Source organism: Eucyclogobius newberryi, unplaced genomic scaffold (genome assembly GCF_026437365.1).
Source record: "Eucyclogobius newberryi isolate DKJ021-1_F unplaced genomic scaffold, fEucNew1.0.hap1 SCAF_12, whole genome shotgun sequence".
Lineage (NCBI taxonomy): Eukaryota > Metazoa > Chordata > Actinopteri > Gobiiformes > Gobiidae > Eucyclogobius > Eucyclogobius newberryi.
In genome coordinates this window covers 19293633-19319012 of record NW_027315746.1, presented here as the reverse complement: position 1 = coordinate 19319012, position 25380 = coordinate 19293633, and the positions used below count along the sequence as shown (strand labels likewise).

Sequence of the window (25380 nt, the reverse complement as noted above, 5' to 3'; positions counted from 1 at the left end):
TTTAATTAGTCCACTATTGCAACAAAAACAACAAAAAAGAGAAGATATGGATTAAGATAGTTGAGGATTTTGGAGTTAATCATGAGTTTAATCTTGCATATATAAAATATATATAATAAATAAATATATATAATAAATAAATAAATAAATATAATATATATATATATATATATATATATATATATATATATATATATATATATATATTAAATTCAGATCCATGGACATACTTGAGTTTTGATTTGTCACGCCCCCTTTAAGTCGACTAATCAGTCGATAAGAAATTTACTATAGCCATCTCTTAAGTCGAAAACAGCTCTAGACCACAAATCTATGTGTAAGCTTGGATTATAGTACCAAGTAACAAATAAATAATAAACACCACATGTTTCTTTCAAATAAAAATCCTAATTGATTCAAAATTGAAAAGAAACAATAAGCTCATCTCCAAAGCGTGTAAACTAGTTTAGAGGTTCAAACCAAGTCTTTACAAACCTCAGAAAAATGTTAACATTTATTTGCTTTCAAAGGTGAAGCAAACCAATAAATTACATGGAAAAAATACTCATTATCTGCTGAAAACAGCTCTATATGCCACAATCCTGACGTTGCCATGGCGACGGGGCGAGTACAAGAGAGGAGGCTGATATGGGGACGACGTTACTGGAAGAATGTGAGAGTAAGTGGTGCCAAATATAGGAGCAGAGCGTGGTCTTATTGTGTCTCCCACATCTGCAGCTCATCTTCAGAGCATCGCGCCTTTTCCTCGACGGAACTAAACATTCCCCTGGAGCCGGCCACAAGGACGGAGCCGAGAGGGACTTTAGTCAGCATATTTCAACCTTGATTGTGTTAGAACATATATTTTGAAAAGCTATGAATTGATATAAACAAACACAGTTCGGCCTGGTTTATTTAGAGCGCATATTAAAACTTAAAATGGAATAGAAGACAGCAACAAACATCCACATCAGTGCTTCTCTGTTGTAGTTTCAGGCCACACTTGAATAATCACGGAAGCTAAACTTAGACAGTGGCACAGAAGACATTGGTAATCCTTTCTAAGTCATGTTTGTTTTGTTCTTGTGGTCTGGATCTCAGACGGATCGTGGTGCATCAAACTCAAAAATAAATCCAAGACCCTAGTAAACGAGAGCGTTTTTCTTTCCCTTCAATGAACTCCGATATTGCGTGTCCTATTTGCAATCGAACACATCTCTGCTGTTAACCTGCTTGACTTTGAGACACTGTAAGTTACATATGAACAGACTATCCAGTTTCCCCACCACCTCCTGTTTCCTTCACTAATTCAAGGCAATGGCTTGGATCGATTACAAACACTGATAAACAAACGGAGGCCCTGGAGAAAAAAAATAATGCTTCTCTTCTTATCTGCCTCTCTCCACACGAGATGCTGCCACAAGTAGTCTGTTTTTGCCCTCGGAATTCCAGCAGCAGTTGGTCTCGGAGCAGGAGCCGGCGGAAACAGAGAGCTGAACAGCTTGGCCACATATGTGCAGGTTTGTGCTTCTCTGTTCCCATGTTCAACAACAAGAAAACTAAGCCTCCCCATCTTTTTGAGGAACACATAAAGATTGCGCATTCAAAACTGGAATTATTTTTGGCTCGTCGACGCCAATGGAATAGTATGCATCTGGGATTCTTTTTGCTACACCATTGAACTTCCCAGGTGCTTTAGTATACTGGATGTCCTTCATGATACTACAACAGCGCCACTGGGCTTGAAGATGCTCTACTTGATTTTTTGTTTCCTTCTTAAAATGTGAAAAACAGAACTAGTTAATTGTAAGCTCTTTACAGCAGTCCACATGTATTGCTCACTGACACAACGGCTTCTGAGCATCCCATGTATTCACCCTGATGAGTTTGTAAGCGTTTCCTTAACTTTTAGAGAGCGAGTTTTGCAGTCATGCTAACGTCGCACTTCCTGCTCCACGGAGAATAAAACACTAGATGTGCTTTTTCACCCGAATAGCTGCTTTCTTTTTTGCCCATAGGCTTCATTAGAAAGGAGAGGACAGGGTGAAATGGGGAATGAGAGAGAGGGGAAGACATGCAGTAAATCGTCTGAGTCGGGATTCAAACTCACAACACTGCGGTGCCTTAAACACTGGACCCCCGGGCAGCACCGAATAGCTGCTTTTACAATATTTCTAAACTGGTCTATAACACATTTTATCATTATAGCCTACAAGAAAACATTGTAGCACAGCCGCTTTAAGGTTCTTAAGGACACAACAACAAACCGGTGAGTGCTTTTGTAGAGCTTGAACTGGCCACTCTCTGATTCCAAAACAAACACACTCAAACATTGCCACTCCACTGCCTCCTTTTTGAGACAGAGAACTGAATTCAAATGCAAAATGAGTGTCTTTCTCTACTCTCCCACCCTCCTTAGCCTCAGCACCACTCACACAGGGTCATCATCTTGTAATCCTTCATAAGTGCAGTGCGTTTTCCTCTCCACTTTACATACACTGGAGGAGCAGATCTTCAGTGACAGGCCTGAAGTGCTGACTGGATGACACACTTGTTCCCTTCTTGAGTCTTTTCAAAAACATTCCCCAGTCTATTCACGCTCACCACGGAGACTTGAGCTCTACAGGTGGAACAAAACTAAATATTACCATCATGTTGAAAAGAAAAGTAATTCTATTCACCGGGTAACTTTAGAACAATTTTATAAGCTTATAAAGGAATCTAACTCGCACTTGGCCTGCTGGTTTCCATGGAAATGTTGTTCCTTTAGCTGTAATATTCCACTATATGGCATTAAACTTATCCATGGCATTAAACTTATCCATACCAAGTAACTTTTTGTGATCTTCAACCTCCAGAAAGTTACATACTGTTACTTTATTGAAATATTGCCACTAAACTAGAGGTGGGTTGAAATTTAGATATCATGAATCTTGTTTTGAATATATGCAAAATGTCATTATCAAGTTTAACATTTATTTTAAAAAGCTGATATAAAAAATAAGTACACTTAAATTGGGTATAAGGTGATATTTTTGCGCTTTTGACATTTGACATTTATCCAATCATAAAACCTCAACTAAATCACTATTGTTGCCATATTTCCCAGCCCTTCAAAAAATATACAATTTTTGCTCATTTATACATGTAAGATGGTAGTGCAATACAAATACACATACACAAAGAATGCCATTAAAACAGAATATGAATAAATGAAACAAGGGACATGTCCTGCATGTCCATGTGAATAACTGTTCACATCAGCTTTTCTGCAACTATCACCCACATCTGGGCATTAAATGGAGGCTTGGCGTCTACATTTTGACAAACCCAAATTATACATGGCAGATGCGAGTGGGAGCCAGACTGTGTGAGGTGCAAAGATATTTTATTCATGACATATCTCCACTGATATAGCGACATAAATAAACATGTATGTATAAATAAGCATGCCTTTCTGCACTGTTGGACTGAATTAGAGATCACCACAGCTGGGAATCACAACAGCCTGCCCAGTTTAATCAATAGCAAAACATGGAGCGAACTAAACAGAACTGTGGCTTCTCAACATGTGGTTCAGTTTCCCCTCTCTGGGCTGTGATGTGGGTGACAAAAACACGGTGGTCTTCCGTCTGTACGCACATAATAAGAGATGACAAATAACGGACCAGACTGATGATGCAATACATCGCTTAAGTATGTGTCATCTTTCATCTTCAGTTTTCTTTCACAATCGGGGCCATAATTGCAGAAGATGGAATCTCTATATTTCTTCATAATACAGGTAGAGAACTGTTCTTAACACACAATGTCACTGTTTTGCTTGCAGAATTAAAAGGAGGACTTAAAACTAATTATTTGCTATCCTCAAATCAAGAGTTGAAATGAATACTTACTATAGGTTCTCCTTTTGCATATTAATAAAGTAGATGAAACGTTGGGGTGATAATACTTCAAAGTGTTAAGTTATGACGCGTGTCCTGAACTGGACCGGCTCAGATTCTGTACCTTCTTGTAGATGTCTTATCTGTATGTGAGGCGAGCTCCGACTTAAACACTTTCTGATCCCGCTGTAATACATGCTAATGTGAGCACTAGCCTAAGGGAGGCGTTTAGCTCTCCATCACCAGGAGTTCATTTACTGTATCAGCTCTGTACCATGTTCAAATCATTTTCTGGGCCCGAAGACGTGTTTTATTTGAACACCCACGCTTCAAGCTTTGACAGAGACATCACCAGTAAAGAAGACACAGTATCCGGCTTTAAATTGATGACAAACTTTATAATCTTTCCACTTAAATCTTCTCAAATGACAGGCAAAGAATAATGAATTATGCTTGAATCGTTTTAACACTGTGCTCTTTGTTGTGCTATGACTTAAGCTTTGTGGATGAATGTTTTTCACATGATCTTTGAGATATTCATTTATATTGTATTGACATCCAGCTTTCTATCCCATGCCAATGCATTTTAAACAAGATTTGCCAAAAATGGGCCCCACTAATTTATCAAACTTATGTCCATCATTATCTCACGGTTTAACAAAGCAGCAGCTGCAGAACCCCCTCACCAGCTGTGATCTTTGTGTTTCCGTTTTCTGATTGGTCTAGGCCAGCATTAACTTCAACCACAATATGAGCGTTTGATCATTTCCCATCATGCCCCAGTCATGAGCCTATGTCTCCATAATTAGAGCAAACCAGCCACACATGGGCCTCCCCTGACACTTCACCGTCTAAATATTCATGAGTCTAAACACCCTCACCAGCACTACGATGATGGAAACAACACGAAGAGGACAAAAGGTGTTCAAAATGGAAGTAGCCCTGGCTTTTCCTAAGCAGTGAATTGTGAAATACCTTTGGCAAAACATACTAGGAATAATCATGAAGAAGAATCAAAATGAATAGAGCTAAGATAAGGTTTTGTGTGTGAGAACATCTACCTTATATAATTTTATAAGATCGATGTTTATAATTATCTTTTATAGTTTCTCAAAAAGGATCTGGTACAACCTTGTGCATTTCATTTTTCACACACAAAAAATCATACATGTTATATCATTTTTGAAACAGACGGTGGGGTTATTTGGTGCGACCCCAAATTGTTTCAAAAGTGGTGGTGTGTTACGGCCTGAAAGATCTGGCCCTGACAAATTTCTGCTGAATAGCTCTGTTCTAAGGTAACAAAAGGTGAGTTTCACCACATCAACCTTCTCCATTACAAAAAATAGAGATGCCCAATTTCAGAGCCAAGTGAACGGAAATTGATGAGATTTACAACAGCAAAAACACATTTTGTCGGCTTTGCTCCATTTGGATTTGGGGAATGTGCCAAAGCGGAGCTGGGCAGGCGACCAAAAACACCACTGACGGGCACTTCAAGTGAAGCAGGTACTTTCACTAAAAGCTCTTTCTCCGTTGTTTAGAGGGACATAAAAACACTCCAAAAGCTAATTCCTTGAACAAAAACTGTAACTTAAGTCTTAGTTTACTGAAACTCATGTGCAGCAAGTAGCATTTACACATAATGCGTGTACTAGGTCTAGCATAAAACTCTAATATTAGAGAAGATGATGTGTGGGCAGGAGCCTTACTGTGTGTCTAGCCTATTTTTAGCTTTGAAAGTAAACTGTGGGTGCGGGCAGCCAGGACTCCTATTACAATATGATACATGAGCTTACACAACATAAATCTTTTTTTTATAGAGAATAAGAATAAGATTTCTTTCCCATGATAAAATAAGATAAGATAAGATAAGATAAGATATTCCTTTATTGTCCCACATGGGGAAATTTCATTGGTGCAACGCAGGTAGATATAGAGGTAGATACAGAAGAACAGATCACTTATAGGAAGTCTGAAAAACACTTTCAGTAGAAGATCTCCTACAAATAAAAACTCCCATAGACAAATAAATAAATAAATACCATTGCATGTGATCACGACAGTAATTGCACATGAATATGTGTCACGACAGCACATAGATTGCACATGAATTTCACAGTAATTGCACAGTAATTGCACATATGACAGAATTGCACATCAGTAATAGGTTAGGTCAGTATTGCGAGTGTTCAGTACTAACAGTTTTTGTTACAAAGTCTGACAGCAGCAGGAAGGAAAGACCTGCGGAACCTCTCCTTCACACAGCGAGGGTGGATCAGTCTCTCACTGAAGCTGCTCTCCAGAGCGGAGAGAGTGTCCTGCAGGGGGTGAGACTCATGGTCCAGCATAGATGTGAATCTAGCCAGGACCCTCCTGTCCCCCACCTCCTGCACCGAGTCCAGAGCACAGCCCAAATGCTGTTCAGAGCACTTTAAAGTTGTGTAAATGGAATTAATATTGTGTTATATTGTAAACTACAAATTAAAATTGCAAAGGCGCAAAGTATTACATAGTAGTATGTTATGTCCATGCAAACAACAAAATATTGAGTCTTATTCCTGGAGTTTAGACCTCTACAAACATGTTCTGAAATGCATGTCAGTTCATAGTTCAGTCTTCGCTCAAATGTCGAAGCTGCTGCCTGTGCCCAACAATAAACAGTAAATATAGTGGTGCAAAATCAAATTTAGATTTAGTTTTTTTCTCTAGAGAGATTTAATACTTTCTCTTCAAATCAAATGAAACCAAATCGTTGCATTACATTATGAGAAAATAATAAATGTAAAATTGAGGATTTTTAAATCACAAACACTATAAATGAGCATGAGCATAACACAGCAGCCCTTTGTATGCAAATTACGTTGCAAGTCTCTACTTCTAGTCACTTCACAAGGCAAAATAAGTGAAAGGTTTCAGTGAGAAGGCGTCAAATAGTGTCCTACTCACACAAAATGCAACAAGAAGACAGTAAGTGGGACACCATTTAAAACGCAAGGTCTTTCTGCCTTTACCAAGTTTATGAATACTTCCCGAGGGCCTTCCCGGACTGGGCGCACCCCCCACCATTGACAAGTGTTTGATTTACATCCAGCCACTGCAAATCAATTCTAAAACTGACACATAGCACGCAAGCATGACAAGCATAATCAACCGAGCCCCTCTGAACTGATGAGCAAGCTAAAACACGGTGGGTCAATGTACACCCGCCATCTATCGACAGGCAGAGGCGGTGAACGTGCTCAGTTTACAGTAAAGGACCATTACCTGAGATACAGTGCGGCTGCTGTTGCCTGGTTAGTCACGTCCACAGCGGGGCAGGTGTGTGTTTTTGTTCGGTGCCCGGGACACAAAGCACCTGTCAAAGGCAAGAGGAACACATCATCTCATCTGTTTGTTTCCCTGCGCCACTGCTCATGTCGTCGCCACTGATTCAGAGCGAGACAGTGATACTCGAGAGTCGTGACAGTTCTGTAGGCTCAGCAGACAGTCACACGTGTTTTTAAGTTTGTTCTCTTACTAGGATTTTCATTTTTACTCTCTTTGTTTTTGATAATGGCATTTCCTCTGCTGGTCGGCTGCATGTCTATAAGGAACAGAAAATAATTTAATAATAATTAAAATAATGAATAAAAGTAATTTTGAATCCGGTTAAACAATTTAAAAGTAAAAAGGCTATTACTGCAATGACCTAGACATGGAGGACAAAATAAAGGCTTTCCATCCCACTTTGTGCTTTCTACAATTGTACAATGTCACCAGAACACATTATTAATTACAAGTCGTCTTTGGTAGAAACTAGTGAAGGTGGAGGGCCTCACCCAACTCAGACAATTGTGTGAAATATTTAGCACAGTGATTATTATTGCAACTGCATTCCTTTGAAACAATTCAGTTTTCTTTTTCTTTTTAGTCTGGTAATACAGAGTCAATATTTCACAGCTCTAATTAGTGACACTGAGTGCATACACAAGCTGGCTGTTTAGAATAAAGTTGTTTCCACATGAATACAGGATAGTTTTAAAGATTTAATATGAAACTGACATGGGCTTTTTCCTAGCAGCTCTCACTCATTGAAACTACTGTAGTTTGATGTGTGCCTTGATTTGGTCTAATTTGAGAGTTCAAATGTTCAGATGTTTTAAGGCTGCTTCCTGCTGGAGCCCACATCCTGTGGCAATGCACACCAAGCACAGTGGGGGTAAGCCGGGGAAATATAACTAATTAAAAATAATGGCGATGGTGGCGGAGAGCCTCTCACACTGAATGAGCTCATCATGTGATGGCTGGAATGACACAAGAGACACAAGAGCTTTGAGGAACAGAGAGCACTAGTGATGAGCAATTGGCCCAGTAAATAAAACAACCACATTTAAATCATCACCACTCACAGTTGATTAATTAACATACAACACTGAGTCAACTCTTGTGTGAATGTTGACTTTGAGTGAAGGCTCTCCAACATGACTCCTCACCATCTGAGCACACTCTATTTCAAAATTCAAACAGGACTTACACTATTCAAAAGATGAATGTGGCGTGTTTATTAGATTAAACACCACAAAGGCCGTTATCAAGTTCTATAATCAAGTTATACATTTCAACAGAAGATGCATCTCGAACACGGTTGAATGTCACATGATGCCAACTATAGATTCCCATTCTTCTTTTTACACATCATCCATCGAGCTGCTTAATACTCCACTATCCCATTGGAGAGACAGACACCTGGCAACCCGCTATCTACATCCCAGAACCAACACAACGCAAAATGTGCTCAAATAAGCTGCATACAGACACAACATTCACAGCATCTGACCAGTGCAGAGTCATGCAGATGTCTTTGTGGCTTTGACTTGGTTCAACACAAGGAGCAAAAGAAACCGCATACTTAAGTTTGTATACAAATACATTCTAAAATTCCAGTATGGGGCAAAAGTGAAGAGTGACAAAATGTAATTTCAAAGGAGAAACTTGGATTACTCATAGAATATCACAAACAGACAAGGGTTATGTATTTTACATTACTTATTTATTTATTTAATTAATTCAATTAAATTTATTTTTGTAAGGCCTAAAATCACAACAGCAGTTGGCTCTGAGGGAGACAGTGAAAAACAGATTAAACAATGGTCATAGGGACTTGGCAATGTCCTAGCGTCCCATGTCCTTTGACAATATTTAGTAATAGATTACTGAACAATTGTTTTTTTATTTTATTCACAGATACATTACATACTTCAACAATTTGTGACGTTCAAATAGAATTTTGAAGCTAGAAATGTGTCTTTTGGAGTAGTGAAGCACAACAACTAGCAACTAACTGACACTTTTCAACCTGGATTCAAATGTGTTATCATATTGTTATAAACGCTGAAAACTGCATTTTGATCTGTTGTTAGTTCCATCCCTCAAACTTGATTGATTCAAACTGAGAATTGATTACCATTGCCTCCAGTGTTCCAGTCTGGAATCCAATACAATCTGAAGACATAGTATTTTAACTAACTTTGTAGATTAGATCACCATCGTTATCTGACCTGCCATTGTCTCCTGATGAAAGCTGGAGTCACAACAAGCCCATTCTGTCCCAAGCTTTATGTCATCCCCAGTGCTTCCCTGGACTAAGTTTGTCAACCGACTACAATCCACACAAATTAGTAAAGTTTTCTGATCGTGAACTACCGCGTGCTTCATTATGAAACACCACGGTTCGACTCCAGACTACAAATAAACAAACCCAGCGCTCCGAATCCCCGAGTCGCTGTGTATCCGGTGTAAACAGGGAAACACTTACCGTAGAAACTCAGATCGTCCACGAAGCGCACTTTTATCACGCACTTTGTGAACACGGACACAGCGGAACCGGTCGGTTTTCTAGTCCGCCGATGACAGCGACATAATTCCAGCTCCGTGGGAAAAGTGACACAGGTGGGGCCGTGGATCTGCTTCTTTGTTGCGGTAAACAGGAGCTCGAGCGGCGGGCGGCGGCGGTGGCGACGGCGGCAGCGCAGGACAGACGCAGCACATCTCCGCTGACTCCACAGAGCGCTCGCCGATTGGCTAATGTGGCTGTGACGTAGAACTGTGCCGGGGCCTGATTGGCTGTGGGCCATTCACGTTTACGTTTATCATTTAGGTATCTTCATGTACTCGTTTTATTGTCTCTATTTGCCAGAAGTGGTTTAGAAAACAAGTGTTTGACAATAAATTATTACAATAATAATAATTAGTCATTTAAATATAACGTAATAAATAAATAAACTACAGAAGTATACAATGTGTACTAATACAGAACTAAGTGTCCCCATTGGTCTTGACTAATTGTCCGCTTGTTTTTACGTGTATACATTTGATACATTTTCGGTTTCAGAAAGTGGCTTCTGCAACTTCCACCAACTCAAATGCTTGTTCTTTATGGAATCAATCAAGAGTAAACATCCTGAGGCAATTTTAATATCAGCTCCAACATACACATTAATAGGTTGTTTCCATTTCCATCTCTCCTCGTCCATTGATCAGTTCTGTTATAGGTGGAACGCATCAGAGTGCAATATAGAAATCAAATCGGTAACGGAGACTTGAACTGGTGACTATGTCTTTCCTTTAGACATTTAGCGCCATCTGCTGACTGAAGTGGTTCATTATCACACTCCAGGGTCACATATTTCTTTGTTGAAACCATGTAAACATATTCGGTTGTATGTGTAACTGTATTTTCTTTTATTAAAACTATCAACGCAAGGATGACAAAATTGCCCATTTTGAAAATAAAAAGGAAATATAGACAACAAAATAAACAAAAATTACAACAGTATGAAATGTCTCCAGATTTGGGATTATTTAGAATCCATGCACAGTTGAGGCAATATTCGTGATTTTACAGAATGAGGCCATTACATAATTTCACATAGACACATAAAGGAGACCAAAGATAATACAAATGCTATGCTTTGCACAAGTCAGCAGACGTCTACTCATTGGTAAAGAACTGTATAATGAGGAGCTGTAGACATAACGTAGTGAATTTATAATCAGACTTTCCTGTAAATTATTTTTTTTAGATATGCAGCCTGGAGCTAAAAGGGTTAATGTTTGAATTTCACATATTCTTAACACAAATATTGTTTTGGTCTACAAAGGGGAACAAGCAGTAGAAAGGTCTCAAATTAAAATACTGCACAGATGACAATATTACATCAATTGGACATCAATGCAAGAACAAATGTAAACACAAAAATGTCTTGTTGAAATTGTCTGCAAAAAACAATCCCTCTTTTTCACACTGGTAGGTCACATGGTAATTTACAGTTTAAAAAAATGTAAATCATCCAAAAATACTAACAAAAATTGAATTACATTTGCTAAAGACACTGCCTGATGAGAACCTAGAGAGTGATATGCATCCATCTACGGCTCCGTCTACACACATCTGGACATCTTTCACTGCTACTGAGAATTATAAGCTTCACAATATATCTATTAGTTGCACAAAATATCATTTGAAATACCATAATACAATCTCATACATGTTCACACACAAAATGCAAAGCACAAGCCCCAAAAGGCCACAAAAGTGCATGATTTAAGGTCAATTGGAAACCGCTAGAAAAGAACTGGCAAAGTGGTAGAGAAAGCTGTCATTCTTGAACATTAGCTCATCCACACAGTCGTTCGAAATCATTGTCAGTGGGGGAGCCATCTGTATGTTTATTTATTGCACATGCGCAGAGAAAATTTAAATTCATTAAAATGGCTATTGTAATTATAATAAGTAGGTCTATTATTTCCTTCTTCACAATAAAATCAAGTGCAAAAGCAAAGCCTGACTGTATTTGGTCAAAAAGAGCAGAGTGCAGGAAAAGTTCCATTGCCAATTGTCCCCATTTCAAGAATAAAATCTTTAATAGTTCAGGAAAATAATTTGCAAATAAGAGTGCTTTGTAACAGACCACATTAGGTTAGAAATACTAATTAGCGTTGACGCAATTATTGAAGTTACTGACCAAATTTCACTTGGCAGATGTTAATTTACCACATTATTCAAATACATTCTAGTAGCGTTTTAAGTGAAATTTGTTGTTGTGTGACCTTCAGTTAGACCAATGTTGGACTAATAAGTAACACTGGGATTATTTGACATAATTAAGTGTACCATAAATAATTGGTAAGCTTTAAATGTAGTTAAGGCAACTGATGTCTGCTTTTCTCTATACCAGGTACCATGGAGTTTACTCTCACACTCCTCAAAGCATCTGTCAATCATTGCTCTTCTGATCCAGAATCATGGTACTGGATGTCAATGTTGATGCACAGGACCAAAACTGATAAACGTTTTTTGTTACAAAAAATATTTCTTCTTTGTCTCTAGTATGCTCAAGTAATATGGCCTTCAGACAAGCATCCTCTCAACACTTTCTCCTGGGAAGAGGGTCGTCTAGCGCCCGAGCAGGTACACCACTACTTCATAGGTGCACATCATAATGGCTGTGTTGGGGATTTGTCGGACCAGGTGAGTGGTCAGGCCACGATACAGTGCTCGATATCCTTCCTCCTTGGGAACAGTTAATAAAGTCTGAAAGAAAGAGCGATACTTGCTGCCCTCCTCTCGTAGTCGTGTGCGTATCACCTCTGCAAAAAGAACATTTAAGGTTTAAATATTTGGACTTTGACATTTATTCATATAGTTTATTTTAAAAAAGCTTACCATGTGGATAAGCAATGGTTGTAGCACAGGACTTGGAGGTAGCAGCTGCAAGCATCATTCCCACAAAGTCTGAAGTGTCTTTCACAGCTTCGTCCTCTTCGTCCATGCTGGTGTGGGCTTTGGACTCCGACAGTTTACGTTTGATGCTCTCATAAATTACAAAGTGGATCACAGTCTCAGAAATACCAGCGTATGAGGCTGACATGCCTCTGTAGAATCCTCTAAGTCCATCCATCTGGTAAACCCGACGCACACACTCCAGAGCATTTACGCGTCGCTCCCCGCGGTTTCTGTGGACAACAAACTGTTGGTTACCTGTGGCGATTTTTGTAAATTGACATTTATAAAACTGAACAAAGATTTTTCTTAGGATTCTCACCTTGCATCCAGCTGCATACGGGTCTTGATGAGCCAGATTGGGTTGGTGGCTGTAATGGCTGTGAAGCCTGAAATTTGAGAAGAGTTAAGAGTTAAGTTAGAACATGTAGACAAAAATTAAATCAAAACATATTTTTACTAACTAAACAAGAATAGTGGGAAAGTACTTTGAATGTATAAACCTGCTTTTCAATCACAAAATCACACGATTTATGATAAGTTAAATTGACCGCATGGATGTATGCTCATCTGTGAAAGAATCAGAATATAACAAGTACATAAGTATATATACATATGTGATATATTTAATATTCATTTTATACATATATTGTATTCAATTTAAGAGTTAAACTTTTATAATAAAAGTTACCAATGTATTAAGTCTAACATAAAGGGTGCAAAATGCAAAGAATATATCTAACAAGATCTATTATAATGAAGCTTTCCAAATTGCGGTAACATTTTAACATTTACATTTCTACAAATGTGGTTGTGTTTTGTGTCTTTTTTTTTTATTTGTCAATGGTCACTAGACTGGAGGTGTGCTTGGGTGATTGTGTTTTTTTAAGTCAGTATACCAACAAGGGAAGCAAGAACAAAATGGTGCCTGGAGAAAAAGAATTAATTATTAAACAGGGCTAAACCGATGTAAATTCTATTGCCGGTTTACATGAAAAACTATAGATAACACGAGTTACAGTCCCTGTAGTGCACTACAAGCCTTATGATGCGAAATAAGTGGATTACTTGCAAGCAAATGTAAGTGTATGATTTTTTTTCTTTTTGTTACATTTTGTTAGTGAATGCAATTCTAATAGCACTGTATTACTGCATGGGGTTTGAATATTGTGTAAATAAAATTCTATTGCATTGCACAGCAAAAACATGTATGGTCATTGTACTGTCATTTATGAAATTGAATTGAAAAGCACATGTGCAATTAATCTAAATAACAACAATTTCATGGAAACATTTAAGGCCACTGCAAATCTATGTAGACAACACTACCCCAAGTGAGGACAACTGCATGAGAAGAGGACCACAAGTCTTGAGAAGAGGAAGAGAGAGAAAGAGAAAGAGAGGAGGTAGAAAAAGGGAAAGTAGCGTCTATGGCGTGTACTCACGAGGGAGGGGCAAAGCTCCTCCAGCTCCTCCCCGCTGCAGCTAGAAGCCTGCAGATTTGGGGGGCTCAGATGGCGGGGGTCTCCCACCCAATCACGCAGGGGTGAAAGCGTTATAATATAGCCCTAAAATAAACACAGGCTTTTCTGTACCACAGTAACAACAGCAGTCACATCTAACCCCAGCCCCAAGCCCCACCCACCCCTACTGCAATATCAACTACACTAGAGCTTAATCCAACAGAAACATTCTCCTGTAAAAATATGATTTAATCATAGCATTTCGTTTAACACAACTGAGACTATCCTTCATCTGTTGCTAACCTACAGAAGAAAATAATATTCAATTATAAGCCTTTAAACTCTTCTTTCAGTAATTAGTCAAACAACTAAATGTTTAACAAATATGTTAAATGGCAAAACAATTAAGCAGAAATGCTAACCTTGTTGTTTTGTGTGATTAAAACAAAGTAGTTAAAGGCTATTTATGGTTTATGCTAAAACCTCCAATACAGTTATTTTTAACTTAAGAGCCACTTCAGACAGACTTAATCGGACAGAGAGAACTTTACACTATGATCATAGATCAAAGGTTAGAGGCATTTGTGGAACCAGTGAACAAGCCTCTATGTATATAAATGCGAGGACAGGTGATCTATTTGATCAAATTATTGGTCAAATATTCAGTCAGATTATTCCCATTAACACTTTTCCTACCTAAATATCTTCATTAGGTTACAACAAGGCAGTGACAAGGTTAGCATTTCTTTTACATGTGGTTACTTTACTGTTGCTATCACAAGACGACTAAGAGGAAGGGGTGTGCATAAAGGCACTAACAAAAACTAGACTAACACTACAAACAAGCAGCAGACACACTGCTGTAAGCAAAGGTAGTTATAAATGAATAATCAACACGACTCTTCCTAGAAAAAGAAAAATCACCATGGCTCATACCAGTGGAAAGAAATGGGGTGCTACCTGACTCGTCCGCCTGAGTGCCAGGGGCCCCGGTTGACCATTGGCCGTGCTCTCTCCTCTGTACACACAGAGCAAAGAAGGGGCCCACACCACACTGTTCAAGTAACAACGAGGATGATAATCCATTAACAGAGGCCCCCAAAGAGGTCTCAAGATGAATATTATGAAAACAGATGAGAGGGTCGAGGTCAAAAATAAAAAGAGAACATAGGGACAAGGGGATCAAAGCAACTGAAAGCACAACCTAAACATGAGGACCAGAAAGTTTTCACTCCCCTGAACAAACAGCAAGTTGTGTTCAGCATTAGTGACACAGAAGTCCAGATTGCCATGTTCCATCTGCTCGGCTAAACTGCCAAGATGGACAAAGACAATTTCAAAGGTTTTTGCTTAAGGCAAAAAGGGTACTGAAGACAATAATATTAGTTAATAATAATGATAATAATAATATTAGTTAATAATAATAATAATAATAATTCAGAAAAAACACAATCATTGTACAAAGACTTAGATTATACAGTAAAAAGGACAACAGCTCTCCCGTTTAAAAATTACTCTGATCCTGATAGCCTTAAATTGTGCTTTCTTTAAATTACAACAAGTAGGTGATTTGTTTTTCATGTACATCATTGTACTTTTATTTTTTTACTGAGTTAAAACAAATATATTTTAAATAGTCAGCATGTACAGAAATCAAAACCCTATATTATACAAAAAGATTAAACTGTAATTTTTTTATATATATTTTTTTAAATAAGCCAGTCTGCCCTAGGTGCTGTCTTGGCTCAGTTAAGTGACTTATTAAACAAGTATAAAACTTGAGTGGTTATTACCTGCCATCCCAGCGGACACCATGTGCACCTGGGTTGAGTCGGGCTCGAACACACCATTCAGTTTCTCCTTAGCCATCGAATACGCTGCAAAGTAGATGGCCCTGTAGAAAAGGAGACAAGACAAACAAAGATATTCTAAGCCTTTATAAATTTGGGAACGCAAAAAATACACTTTCAGTAACTCCCAAGTAAAAAGTATGCTCAGTGGTTTCCTATTTAAATATTGCTATTCTTGATTTGAATGTCTGTACACCTACTTCACTTTATTGTGTATAAAGAGCTGCTATGACAACAAACTTTCTTCACTGTGAAATCTATCAGATATTATAGCGAGCTCATAACCACCAGCCTCTCACACGCGGATAAGCTGAGGGAATAAAGCCTTAGAAAGAGGAGCAGGGGGTGAAACAGAGCCAGATCAAAAGTCATGGAGTCTGTGACTCATACCGTGTGAACACAACAGGAAGTGGATCTCATTGGACATGTGACAGAGAATCAACCTGTGTGGAAGATTAAGAAAACTACCACTCCTCGCTCAGATAAAGCTCAACTATTACAGTCACGTGACAGAGTGACAGCTGGGTAACCTTCACTGCAGACTCATTGACTGTTAAGACGGTTATGCAAAGACAGAGAAACCTCCCTTGTGCTGGAAATGCAAGCAAATCACTTTGTTTGTCCATTTGTGGTTTGATTTTTTGTGGATTTTGTGTCCAGTGTAAATAGCTCCAACTCTACAACTAGAGTGATCACAGTGCTGGTCATACCTGGAAGGAGCCACACCCACAAGGTTTGGTCCCAATCCTCTGAAGAGAGCACGAGCCCCTTCTCGCTCGAGGATCAGCCTACAGAAGGAAACAGAATTTTAGTTTCTCAAACATTTATTATCATTTGAATTTCTGTTATGGCTTGGATGCCAATATATATGAGAGATTGTACAGTTCAGTTCACAATTTTGGCCACACGTTTTTTTTATTTATTTTATTTAATATTTTTGCTGTCATGCGGAGGTGCTGCGGCCGAGCAGTGGCATCGTTTTGGTGTTTATACATCTGTATATCTATATCATTGTTTGATGTTATTTTTAATGTTTGTTTTTTTAAGCCATATAATGTACATATATAAACATTTAGATTATAAAATAAATGAGAGGTAAAGTCTAGGTTTTCAGGGCAGTTTCCTCAGTGGTTTAGTGGATAAGGGCGTGGCACATGTGTGGTTGCTAAGACCCATAACCTTCGAAATTTGCCAAATATCTCTCCCCTCTCGCTCGCCTTGTCTTGCAACACTGCTCTCTGATAAAGTCTGGGCCAAGAAAAATCTAAAAATAAAAAGATTTTCATACAGAAGTTGAAAAGTCTTGATTTTAAAAACACTGACTTTGAAACAGTTTTCTACTATACAGAATGATAAATTAAAATCAACATTGGTGGATCTCTTAAGATAAAATTGCCACACGATTGTGCAAACATAAGTAAAATGTGCTTACAATTATGTTGGACAAAAAGGATTAAGTGACAGCAAAATTAGAACATAAATCCAAAATAAAAATAGGTAAAAATTGTGAACTGCAACACGTAATATTCTTATTTTATTTTGTAAAAACTCTCAGTTTCATGGGAAATTCTTCTTGTTGCAGTACCATAAAAAAAGAGCACAGACCGCTACAGAATAACCATCAATCAGCAATAGTAGTACATACATAAGCTAACCATTGAAGTGCACTGCCACAACAGGTTTTAGTTTGAAGTTGTAGCTAAGACAATCTGTCAACAATGCAAAGATAAAATATAAAAGTGTACAATTACAGAAAGTAAAAGGCAAATTTTCCTGATTACTGTGGTCTCTCCTCTCGCCTCTCCTTGAACCGACACCTTAACGTGGTGGAGGGGTTTGAGTGCCCGAATGATCCCGGGAGCTATGTTGTCCGGGGCTTCATGCCCCTGGTAGGGTCTCCCAAGGCAAACAGGTCCTAGGTGACGGGTCAGACAAAGATCGGTTCAGAAGCCTCTTATGACGACGACACGAACAAGGCAGTTTACGTCGCCCGGATCGGCGTCACCGGGGCCCCATCCTGGAGCCAGGCCTGGGATGGGTGCTCCATGGCGAGCGCCTGGTGGCCGGGTCTTACCCCACGGGGCCCGGCCGGGCACAGCCCGAAAGAGCGACGTGGGGCCGCCCTCCCATGGGCCCACCACCCGCAGGAGGATCCATAAGGGGCCGGTGCAGAGAGATCTGGGCGGCAGTCGACGGCAGGGGCCTCGGCGACCAGATCTCCAGACACAGAGACTAACTCTGGGGACATGGAATGTCACCTCGCTGGGGGGGAAAGAGCCTGAGCTTGTGCGGGAGGTTGAGCGATACCGACTAGATATAGTCGGCCTCACCTCCACGCACAGTTTGGGCTCTGGAACCCATCTCCTCGAGAGGGGCTGGACGCTCCACTTCTCTGGTGTTGCCCGCGGGGAGAGGCGGCGGGCTGGTGTGGGCTTGCTGATAGCCCCTCAGCTCAGCCGCCACGTGTTGGAGTTTACCCCGGTGAACGAGAGGGTCGCGTCCCTCCGCCTTCGGGTGGGGGACAGGTCTCTCACTGTTGTGGCGGCCTACGGGCCGAACAGCAGTGCAGAGTACCCGGCCTTCTTGGAGTCCTTGGGAGGGGTACTGGACAGTGCACCGACCGGGGACGCCGTTGTTCTACTGGGGGACTTCAACGCCCACGTGGGCAATGACAGTGACACCTGGAGAGGGGTGATCGGGAAGAACGGCTTCCCCGATCTGAACCCGAGCGGTGTTCAGTTATTGGACTTCTGTGCTTGCCACGGATTGTCCATAACGAACACCATGTTCAAGCACAAGGGTGTCCATCAGTGCACATGGCACCAGGACACCCTAGGCCGGAGGTCAATGATCGACTTTGTTGTCGTGTCATCAGACCTCCGGCCGCGTGTTTTGGACACTCGGGTGAAGAGAGGGGCAGAGTTGTCAACCGATCACCACCTGGTGGTGAGTTGGATCCGCTGGCGGAGGAGGAAGCCGGACAGACTTGGCAGACCCAAGCGCATTGTGAGGGTCTGTTGGGAACGTCTTGTGGAGCCCTCTGTCAGTAGGGTATTCAACTCGCACCTCCGGGAGAGCTTCTCCCATGTCCCGGGGGAGGTTGGGGACATTGAGTCCGAGTGGACCATGTTCTCCGCCTCCATTGTCGTGGCGGCAACCCCCGAACCCGGTGGTGGACACCGGAAGTAAGGGATGCCGTCAGACTGAAGAAGGAGGCCTATCAGGCCACTCTGGCTTGTAGGTCTCCGGAGGTCATCGACGGGTATCGGCAGGCCAAGCGAGCCGCGGCTCGTGCTGTCGCAGAGGCAAAAACCCGGGCCTGGGAGGAGTTCGGGGAGGCCATGGAGGAGGACTATCGGTCGGCACCAAAGAAATTCTGGCAAACCGTCCGGCGCCTCAGGAGGGGGAAGCAGTGTCTCACCAACACCGTTTACGGTGCGGGTGGAGGCCTGCTGACCTCAACTGGGGATGTCGTCGGACGGTGGAAGGAATACTTTGAGGATCTCCTTAATCCCTCAGTCACGTCTTCCGAAGAGGAAGTAGAGACCGGGGACTCGGAGGCTGGCTCATCCATCATCCAAGCTGAAGTCACTGAGGTTGTTCGCAAACTCCTCGGTGGCAGGGCTCCGGGGGTGGATGAGATCCGCCCTGAGTACCTAAAGTATCTGGATGTTGTAGGACTGTCTGACACGTAGACTGTTGACACGTCTCTGCAACATCGCGTGGCGTTCGGGGACCGTGCCTCTGGACTGGCAGACCGGGGTGGTGGTCCCTCTGTTCAAGAAGGGGGACCGGAGGGTGTGTTCCAACTACAGAGGGATCACACTCCTCAGCCTCCCGGGTAAGGTCTATTCCAAGGTACTGGAGAGGAGAATCCGACCGATAGTCGAACCTCGGATTCAGGAGGAGCAGAGTGGTTTTCGTCCCGGTCGTGGAACACTGGACCAGCTCTATACCCTCCATCGGGTGCTCGAGGGCTCATGGGAGTTTGCCCAACCAGTCCACATGTGCTTTGTGGATCTGGAGAAGGCTTTCGACCGTGTCCCTCGGGGTGTCCTTTGGGGGGTGCTCCGGGAGTACGGGGTCCGGGGCCCTTTGCTCAGGGCTGTCCGGTCCCTGTATGACCGGAGCAGGAGCTGTGTTCGCATTGCCGGCAGTAAGTCAGACCTGTTCCCAGTGCATGTTGGACTCCGCCAGGGCTGCCCTTTGTCACCGGTTCTGTTCATAATTTTTATGGACAGAATTTCTAGGCGCAGTCAGGGGTCGGAGGGTGTCCGGTTTGGGGACCACAGGATCTCATCTCTGCTGTTTGCAGACGATGTTGTCCTGATGGCTCCATCAAACCCGGACCTGCAACATGCACTGGGACGGTTTGCAGCCGAGTGTGAAGCGGCTGGGATGAGAATCAGCACCTCCAAATCCGAGGCCATGGTTCTCGACCGGAAAAAGGTGGCTTGCCCTCTCCAGGTGGGTGGGGTGTCCTTGCCCCAAGTGGAGGAGTTCAAGTATCTCGGGGTCTTGATCTCACGCTCCATCCTTCCCTCACCCGTGAACGACAGGCGGATCGGTGCAGCGGCTGCAGTGATGCAGTCGCTGCATCGGACTGTTGTGGTAAAGAGGGAGCTGGGCCGAAAGGCAAAGCTCTCTATTTACCGGTCGGTCTACGTTCCTGCCCTCACCTATGGTCATGAGCTTTGGGTAGTGACCGAAAGAACAAGATCGCGGATACAAGCGGTCGAAATGAGTTTCCTCCGCCGTGTGGCTGGGCGCTCCCTTAGAGATAAGGTGAGGAGCTCGGCCACACGGGGGGAGCTCGGAGTAGAGCCGCTGCTCCTCCACGTCGAGAGGAGCCAGCTGAGGTGGCTCGGGCATCTGTTCCGGATGCCTCCTGGGCGCCTCCCTCGGGAGGTGTTTCAGGCATGTCCCACCGGGAAGAGGCCCCGGGGAAGACCCAGGACACGCTGGAGAGACTATGTCTCTCGGCTGGCCTGGGAACGCCTCGGGATCCCCCCGGAGGAGTTAGAGGAAGTGTCTGGGGAGAAGGAAGTCTGGGAGTCCCTGCTCAGACTGCTGCCCCCGCGACCCGGCCCCGGATAAAGCGGCAGAAGATGGATGGACTGTGGTCTCTTTGAGTCCTCAAATTGTTTCTCCTGTTGCTGCTCTTCTCTCTTCCACAGCTCTTTATCAAATATTTGTGGTGTACTATTTCAGCTAGCATTTATTTACTTAGGGCAGAGCATGGCTGGATTATTCCAGTTCATGTCTATACAATATTTGGATTAACTGAGCCCCTTTACATAAAAAAATATTCTGTCTGGATATAAAATGCTAAAAATACATTTCAAATCCAATACAACATTGTGAATTGTATTTTCCTTTAAATACAAATATGTTGAACCTTGTTAAACAATGTCATTTAAATCATTTTAAACACAAATAGTTGCAGCTCTTACTTGAGACAATGCATTGGCCCTGGGGGGGCCATGCGGGCCACACTGGCCCCATTGACGGTGCTGAGCTGGACTTCAGAGACGTAAAATGTGATGGTGGAGGACTGCAGTCTAGTCTTCACCACCTCCAATGGACAGGTCAGAATAGCACCCACCGTTCCACCACATCTACAAAAGTGACATTAGAAAATTAAAAAACTTGTAATAGGTCTGCCAATAATTAATAATTGATTAAACAGGTATTAAATGTATGAGCAACTTTGAGTATTTTTAATCACATTCATTGAAGGTAAAGATATGATGCCCGAGAAACATTTGACAGACATAAAGAATGATAAATGAGTGTTTCCATTCAAAATATAGTTTACTTGTATCATTTGGATTTAATTAAAGTCCAGTCTTGCTAACAAAACTTACACGCCAGCACGTGAGAGATTTTTTTTTTTTTTCCATTTACGATTGATTCACTATTATTAGGATGATTCTTGAATGAGAAAAAAAAATCGAATCACTTTAATCCTTTCAGATGTCTTAAAGACAGTAATTGGTTTAACAGTAGACTAACAAATATCAGTCAACAATCGCAATATCCTCAAGCTGTAGGCTCCTTTGGTTGGCTATATTTACCTTACAGAAGACTGACCCACATTCATGAGCTGAAAGTGGTGACCCTTGCCCTACTTTCATGTGGCTGTAGATGTGTGCCTCCTGCATGTCCTATGGCCTTTTGAGTTACAGACAAGATTTGTCTCAATCAAATATGCTGTGTACAAGATGGTCACGGAGAGTGTAGTTTGATTAGATTAACTATCTGAATACAATGAGTTTAACTCTAAAACAGAGCAGTGAGTAGCAGCATGTAGGGGAAAGTGCAGTGTTTGAGTAATGTAGTTATACTTAGTTACAGGGCGTAGTTAGCCTCTTGTTACAGATTAGGCGTTTATTGCCACTAAACGACACTTGCTCTATACCACATGGAAACAATATGCCCACAGTTCTTAATAGAAGTATATTGTGTAGGCCCTTTTTATTGGAAAGGGCAAATATGTCCGAATGAAGTGTAGCTCCAGGTCTCGACCACTGCCCCGAAAAAGGGCCGTTTCCAGGTAAAGAGACCTGAAGAGCTGACCAGGTATTACAGTGCGACTTAAACAACGAAATGCATGTGAAGCTCAAGCCTGCACGCGTTTGGAAGATCGACTTACCCTCCAGCAAATAAATGAACCAGTGTGTCCTTTTGGCTCATTATCTAGCATGCTCCGCGCCAGGCAAAGCACGTCACGGCTGCAAAAAAAAAAAAACGAGGCTTCTTCTTTGCCTTTTCCGTCCTCGGAGATGAAAAAATGATGCGCAATGCGATGGTGGGATCGACGGAGCAGCAGAAGTCGTCGATGATGCTTCACCCTCGGCCCTCGGACTGTGACTTTGAGACGCGGCGCTACCGAGTGCTGCTGCAGCGCGAGGAACTGCGAGTAGGTGCAGGCCGGGGACCGCGAGACGCCTCGGCTATCAGCTCGATGAACCACAAACCTCAGTTCAGACTCGGGCAAACGTTTTTATTGACCATCTACGACACGGACTTGATTTGCCCCCCTGCTTCCATCTCCGCAGCGGAACAGACGACAGGACAGAGGGCTTGCGAGTGCTGTGCAGCGAGAGGCCTGCCATTGGCTACCGTGACCAATGACGTCACATAGGCCCGCCCTGAGCATGCACTGTTCACATGCATCAATGGCCTGGTTATTGCATAGGCTGTATATCAGTTACAAGTCTACGGGTGACTGCCAAAGGGTTCTCTGACCGGCTATTTGCTATTATCTCGCTATACAGTCATTTATGAAAAACCTACCCCTAATAAAAGTGGGCAAAGTAGGGCATTGTGATTGGACATGGTGGGGGCAGACATGGTACGTTTAGGCTTAGAGAATCAGACCCTTAAAACACAGCTAGAGAGTTTGGAATAGCAATAGATCGAATCGTATTACAACCCAGAAATATACTCTATGTTAATATCACAGTCTAATTTCATGCCTGTGGTGAAAAGGTGGTACATTCGCTATTGGAGTGGAATGAGGGACAGGGGTGTTTGTCCAGGATGGCCAAAAGCGAGACAGGTGGTCACCCTAAACATTTTTTTTTTAAAACACGGCATAGTATTTTAAACAACGACATTGACATTTTATCCAGGATTAACGTAGTGTTGGGCCCAGACTTCCACACCACTTCCTCCAGCTCCTCCGGGGGCCACAGAGAGATTATTCCCTCCAGCGTCCAAGGTCTTCCCCGGGGCCTCCTAGGACATGCCCGGAACACCTCCCCAAGGAGACGTCCAGGAGAACAGATGCCCGAGCCACCTCAATTGGCTCCTCTCGACGTGGAGGAGCAGCGGCTCTACTCCGAGCTTCTACCTTGTTACCGAGCCCCTCCTCACCCTATCTCTGAAGGAGTGCCCAGCCACACTGCAGAGGAAACTCATTTCAACCGGTTATATCCACGATCTTGTTCTATTGGCATTAAACTTATCTACCTCATGGAGATAAGCAGATGAGAAGTTGCAGGTCAGATCTGTAGAGCTCACAGTAAGGATGCATGATTTTCAACTAAAACACACAGGTTAATTATTAATAGACACCAATCATATCTCTACTGAGATAAGCAGGTGGTAGACCCCCCACTAGAAAAGTAACATATAGGACCTTTAAGTGGATTGGAATGATTGATTTACTGTAGGTCTATCAAGCCGAGTAAAGCACCTCAGTCTCAGTTGTCAAACTCTATAAGAACTTGCCTTGACATGAACATGAACATGCATGAACTGCTCTGAACCCTTTCGGCCTTAATGTTAAACAAACAGCTCTGTAGGCCTAAATGGTGCAAGTTCTCCAGAAATAGGACAAACCATAAAGAGTAAACTTTGAAACATAGTTCTATGTTCGATTTACCCAAGAGGCAGTTGTTAAATTAAATAAAGACACTGAATGAAACCACGCTGTTTTGTAAGTGGAAGCAGCCAGCTGTGTAGTATGAGTTGAGTTAAAAGTCATGCGGGTAACTTGAGCATTCAACATTACGCTCCTAGTTACACGACAGTCTTGTGACAGAGAGCACAGGCTTGGTTGTGATCTAACGGCAGGTGAGTAGACTGTTCTCAATTTAAGGATAAAGATTACATAAGACCAGAAAGCTGCAATTGTTTTCATCTTTCACATTTAAAATGATAGATGTGAACAATAGGGCGGGAAATAAATGCAGTTTTGGTTTTAGTCCTACTAAATTACATTTAAGTGATTATTTGCTTTCTTTTGAGAGTTTTCAGTGGAATTAGTTAGATCCGCCTGCAATGAATGATTTCTCAATATTTATATGTCATTTATTGGTGTATGATGACATTCAATATTCCATTACATAGGTTTTATTTTCATGAATTTGTTTAAACGACATGCTTTGAGTCACACAAGAATCACTTGGATCAGATTTAAATAGCATTTTACCAATTTTACTAAAACATTGTTGGTATGATTTTAAAAGAAAAGAAAAGAAAAGAAATAGCTTGACAGTATTTTGGATTTATTATATTTAGGATTTATTATATTTCGGATTTTTACTAGTCCACCAAACGGAGTAATAAGTAGAAAAACGTGGGACCCTGTCATATGCACTTCAGGTCACATGGTAGAGCAGTCAAACATAGTTACATTTATTTACCACCTAACGTTGTGCATAAGTTATACAATCAGCCTCTTGGGATCAATTTGGAGCATGAAGAAACCAAATTGAAGGCCTACAATGTTAATGTCTAGTCCAATTATGGTCTTTTAATCATCTCAATCGTGTGTGTGTGTGTGTGTGTGTGTGTGTGTGTGTCAGGATTCTATGAATCACCTGCACAATAAGTATGACAAATGATTAAGCATATGGTTCAAACTGTGCGCTGACTTCTTGCGCCTTTTTATCTATAGCCTTCAAAGA

At 41.7% G+C, this 25380-nt stretch overlaps 2 protein-coding genes across 3 annotated transcripts in view; both read right to left on the bottom strand.

The window, feature by feature from the left end:
- The window catches only part of spsb4a (splA/ryanodine receptor domain and SOCS box containing 4a), a 54708-nt gene extending 44806 nt beyond the window's left edge, over positions 1 to 9902 (bottom strand). Inside the window, exons 1-2 of one of the 2 annotated variants that reach the window (XM_072441241.1) lie at positions 9682 to 9896; positions 7152 to 7242 (exon numbers count right to left, since the gene is read on the bottom strand). The gene's annotated coding sequence lies outside the window, so the exon portion shown is untranslated. Of the gene's footprint in view, positions 1 to 7151; positions 7243 to 9681 lie in introns of both variants that reach the window. The other variant, XM_072441240.1, reaches the window with a different exon arrangement.
- Positions 9903 to 11304: 1402 nt separating this feature from the next.
- Positions 11305 to 22731, bottom strand: LOC140356364 (solute carrier family 25 member 36-A-like). The gene is made up of 7 exons (XM_072441239.1): positions 22617 to 22731; positions 21415 to 21579; positions 16672 to 16749; positions 15905 to 16005; positions 12971 to 13037; positions 12592 to 12881; positions 11305 to 12515 (listed from the first exon to the last, which is right to left on the bottom strand). The coding sequence occupies exons 1-7, from the start codon at positions 22655 to 22657 to the stop codon at positions 12322 to 12324; spliced, it is 936 nt and encodes a 311-aa protein (XP_072297340.1). The 5' UTR covers positions 22658 to 22731; the 3' UTR covers positions 11305 to 12321.
- Between the last annotated feature and the right edge of the window lie 2649 nt (positions 22732 to 25380).

Coding starts and splice junctions, on each gene's coding strand:
- LOC140356364 (XM_072441239.1), bottom strand. CDS start 22,657: ATGAGCCAAAAGGACACACTGGTTCATTTATTTGCTGGAGG. Junction 16,750..21,414: donor GGGCCAATGCATTGTCTCAA/GTAAGAGCTGCA, acceptor TTCCTTCTGTAG/GCTGATCCTCGAGCGAGAAG. Junction 12,516..12,591: donor AACCATTGCTTATCCACATG/GTAAGCTTTTTT, acceptor TTCTTTTTGCAG/AGGTGATACGCACACGACTA.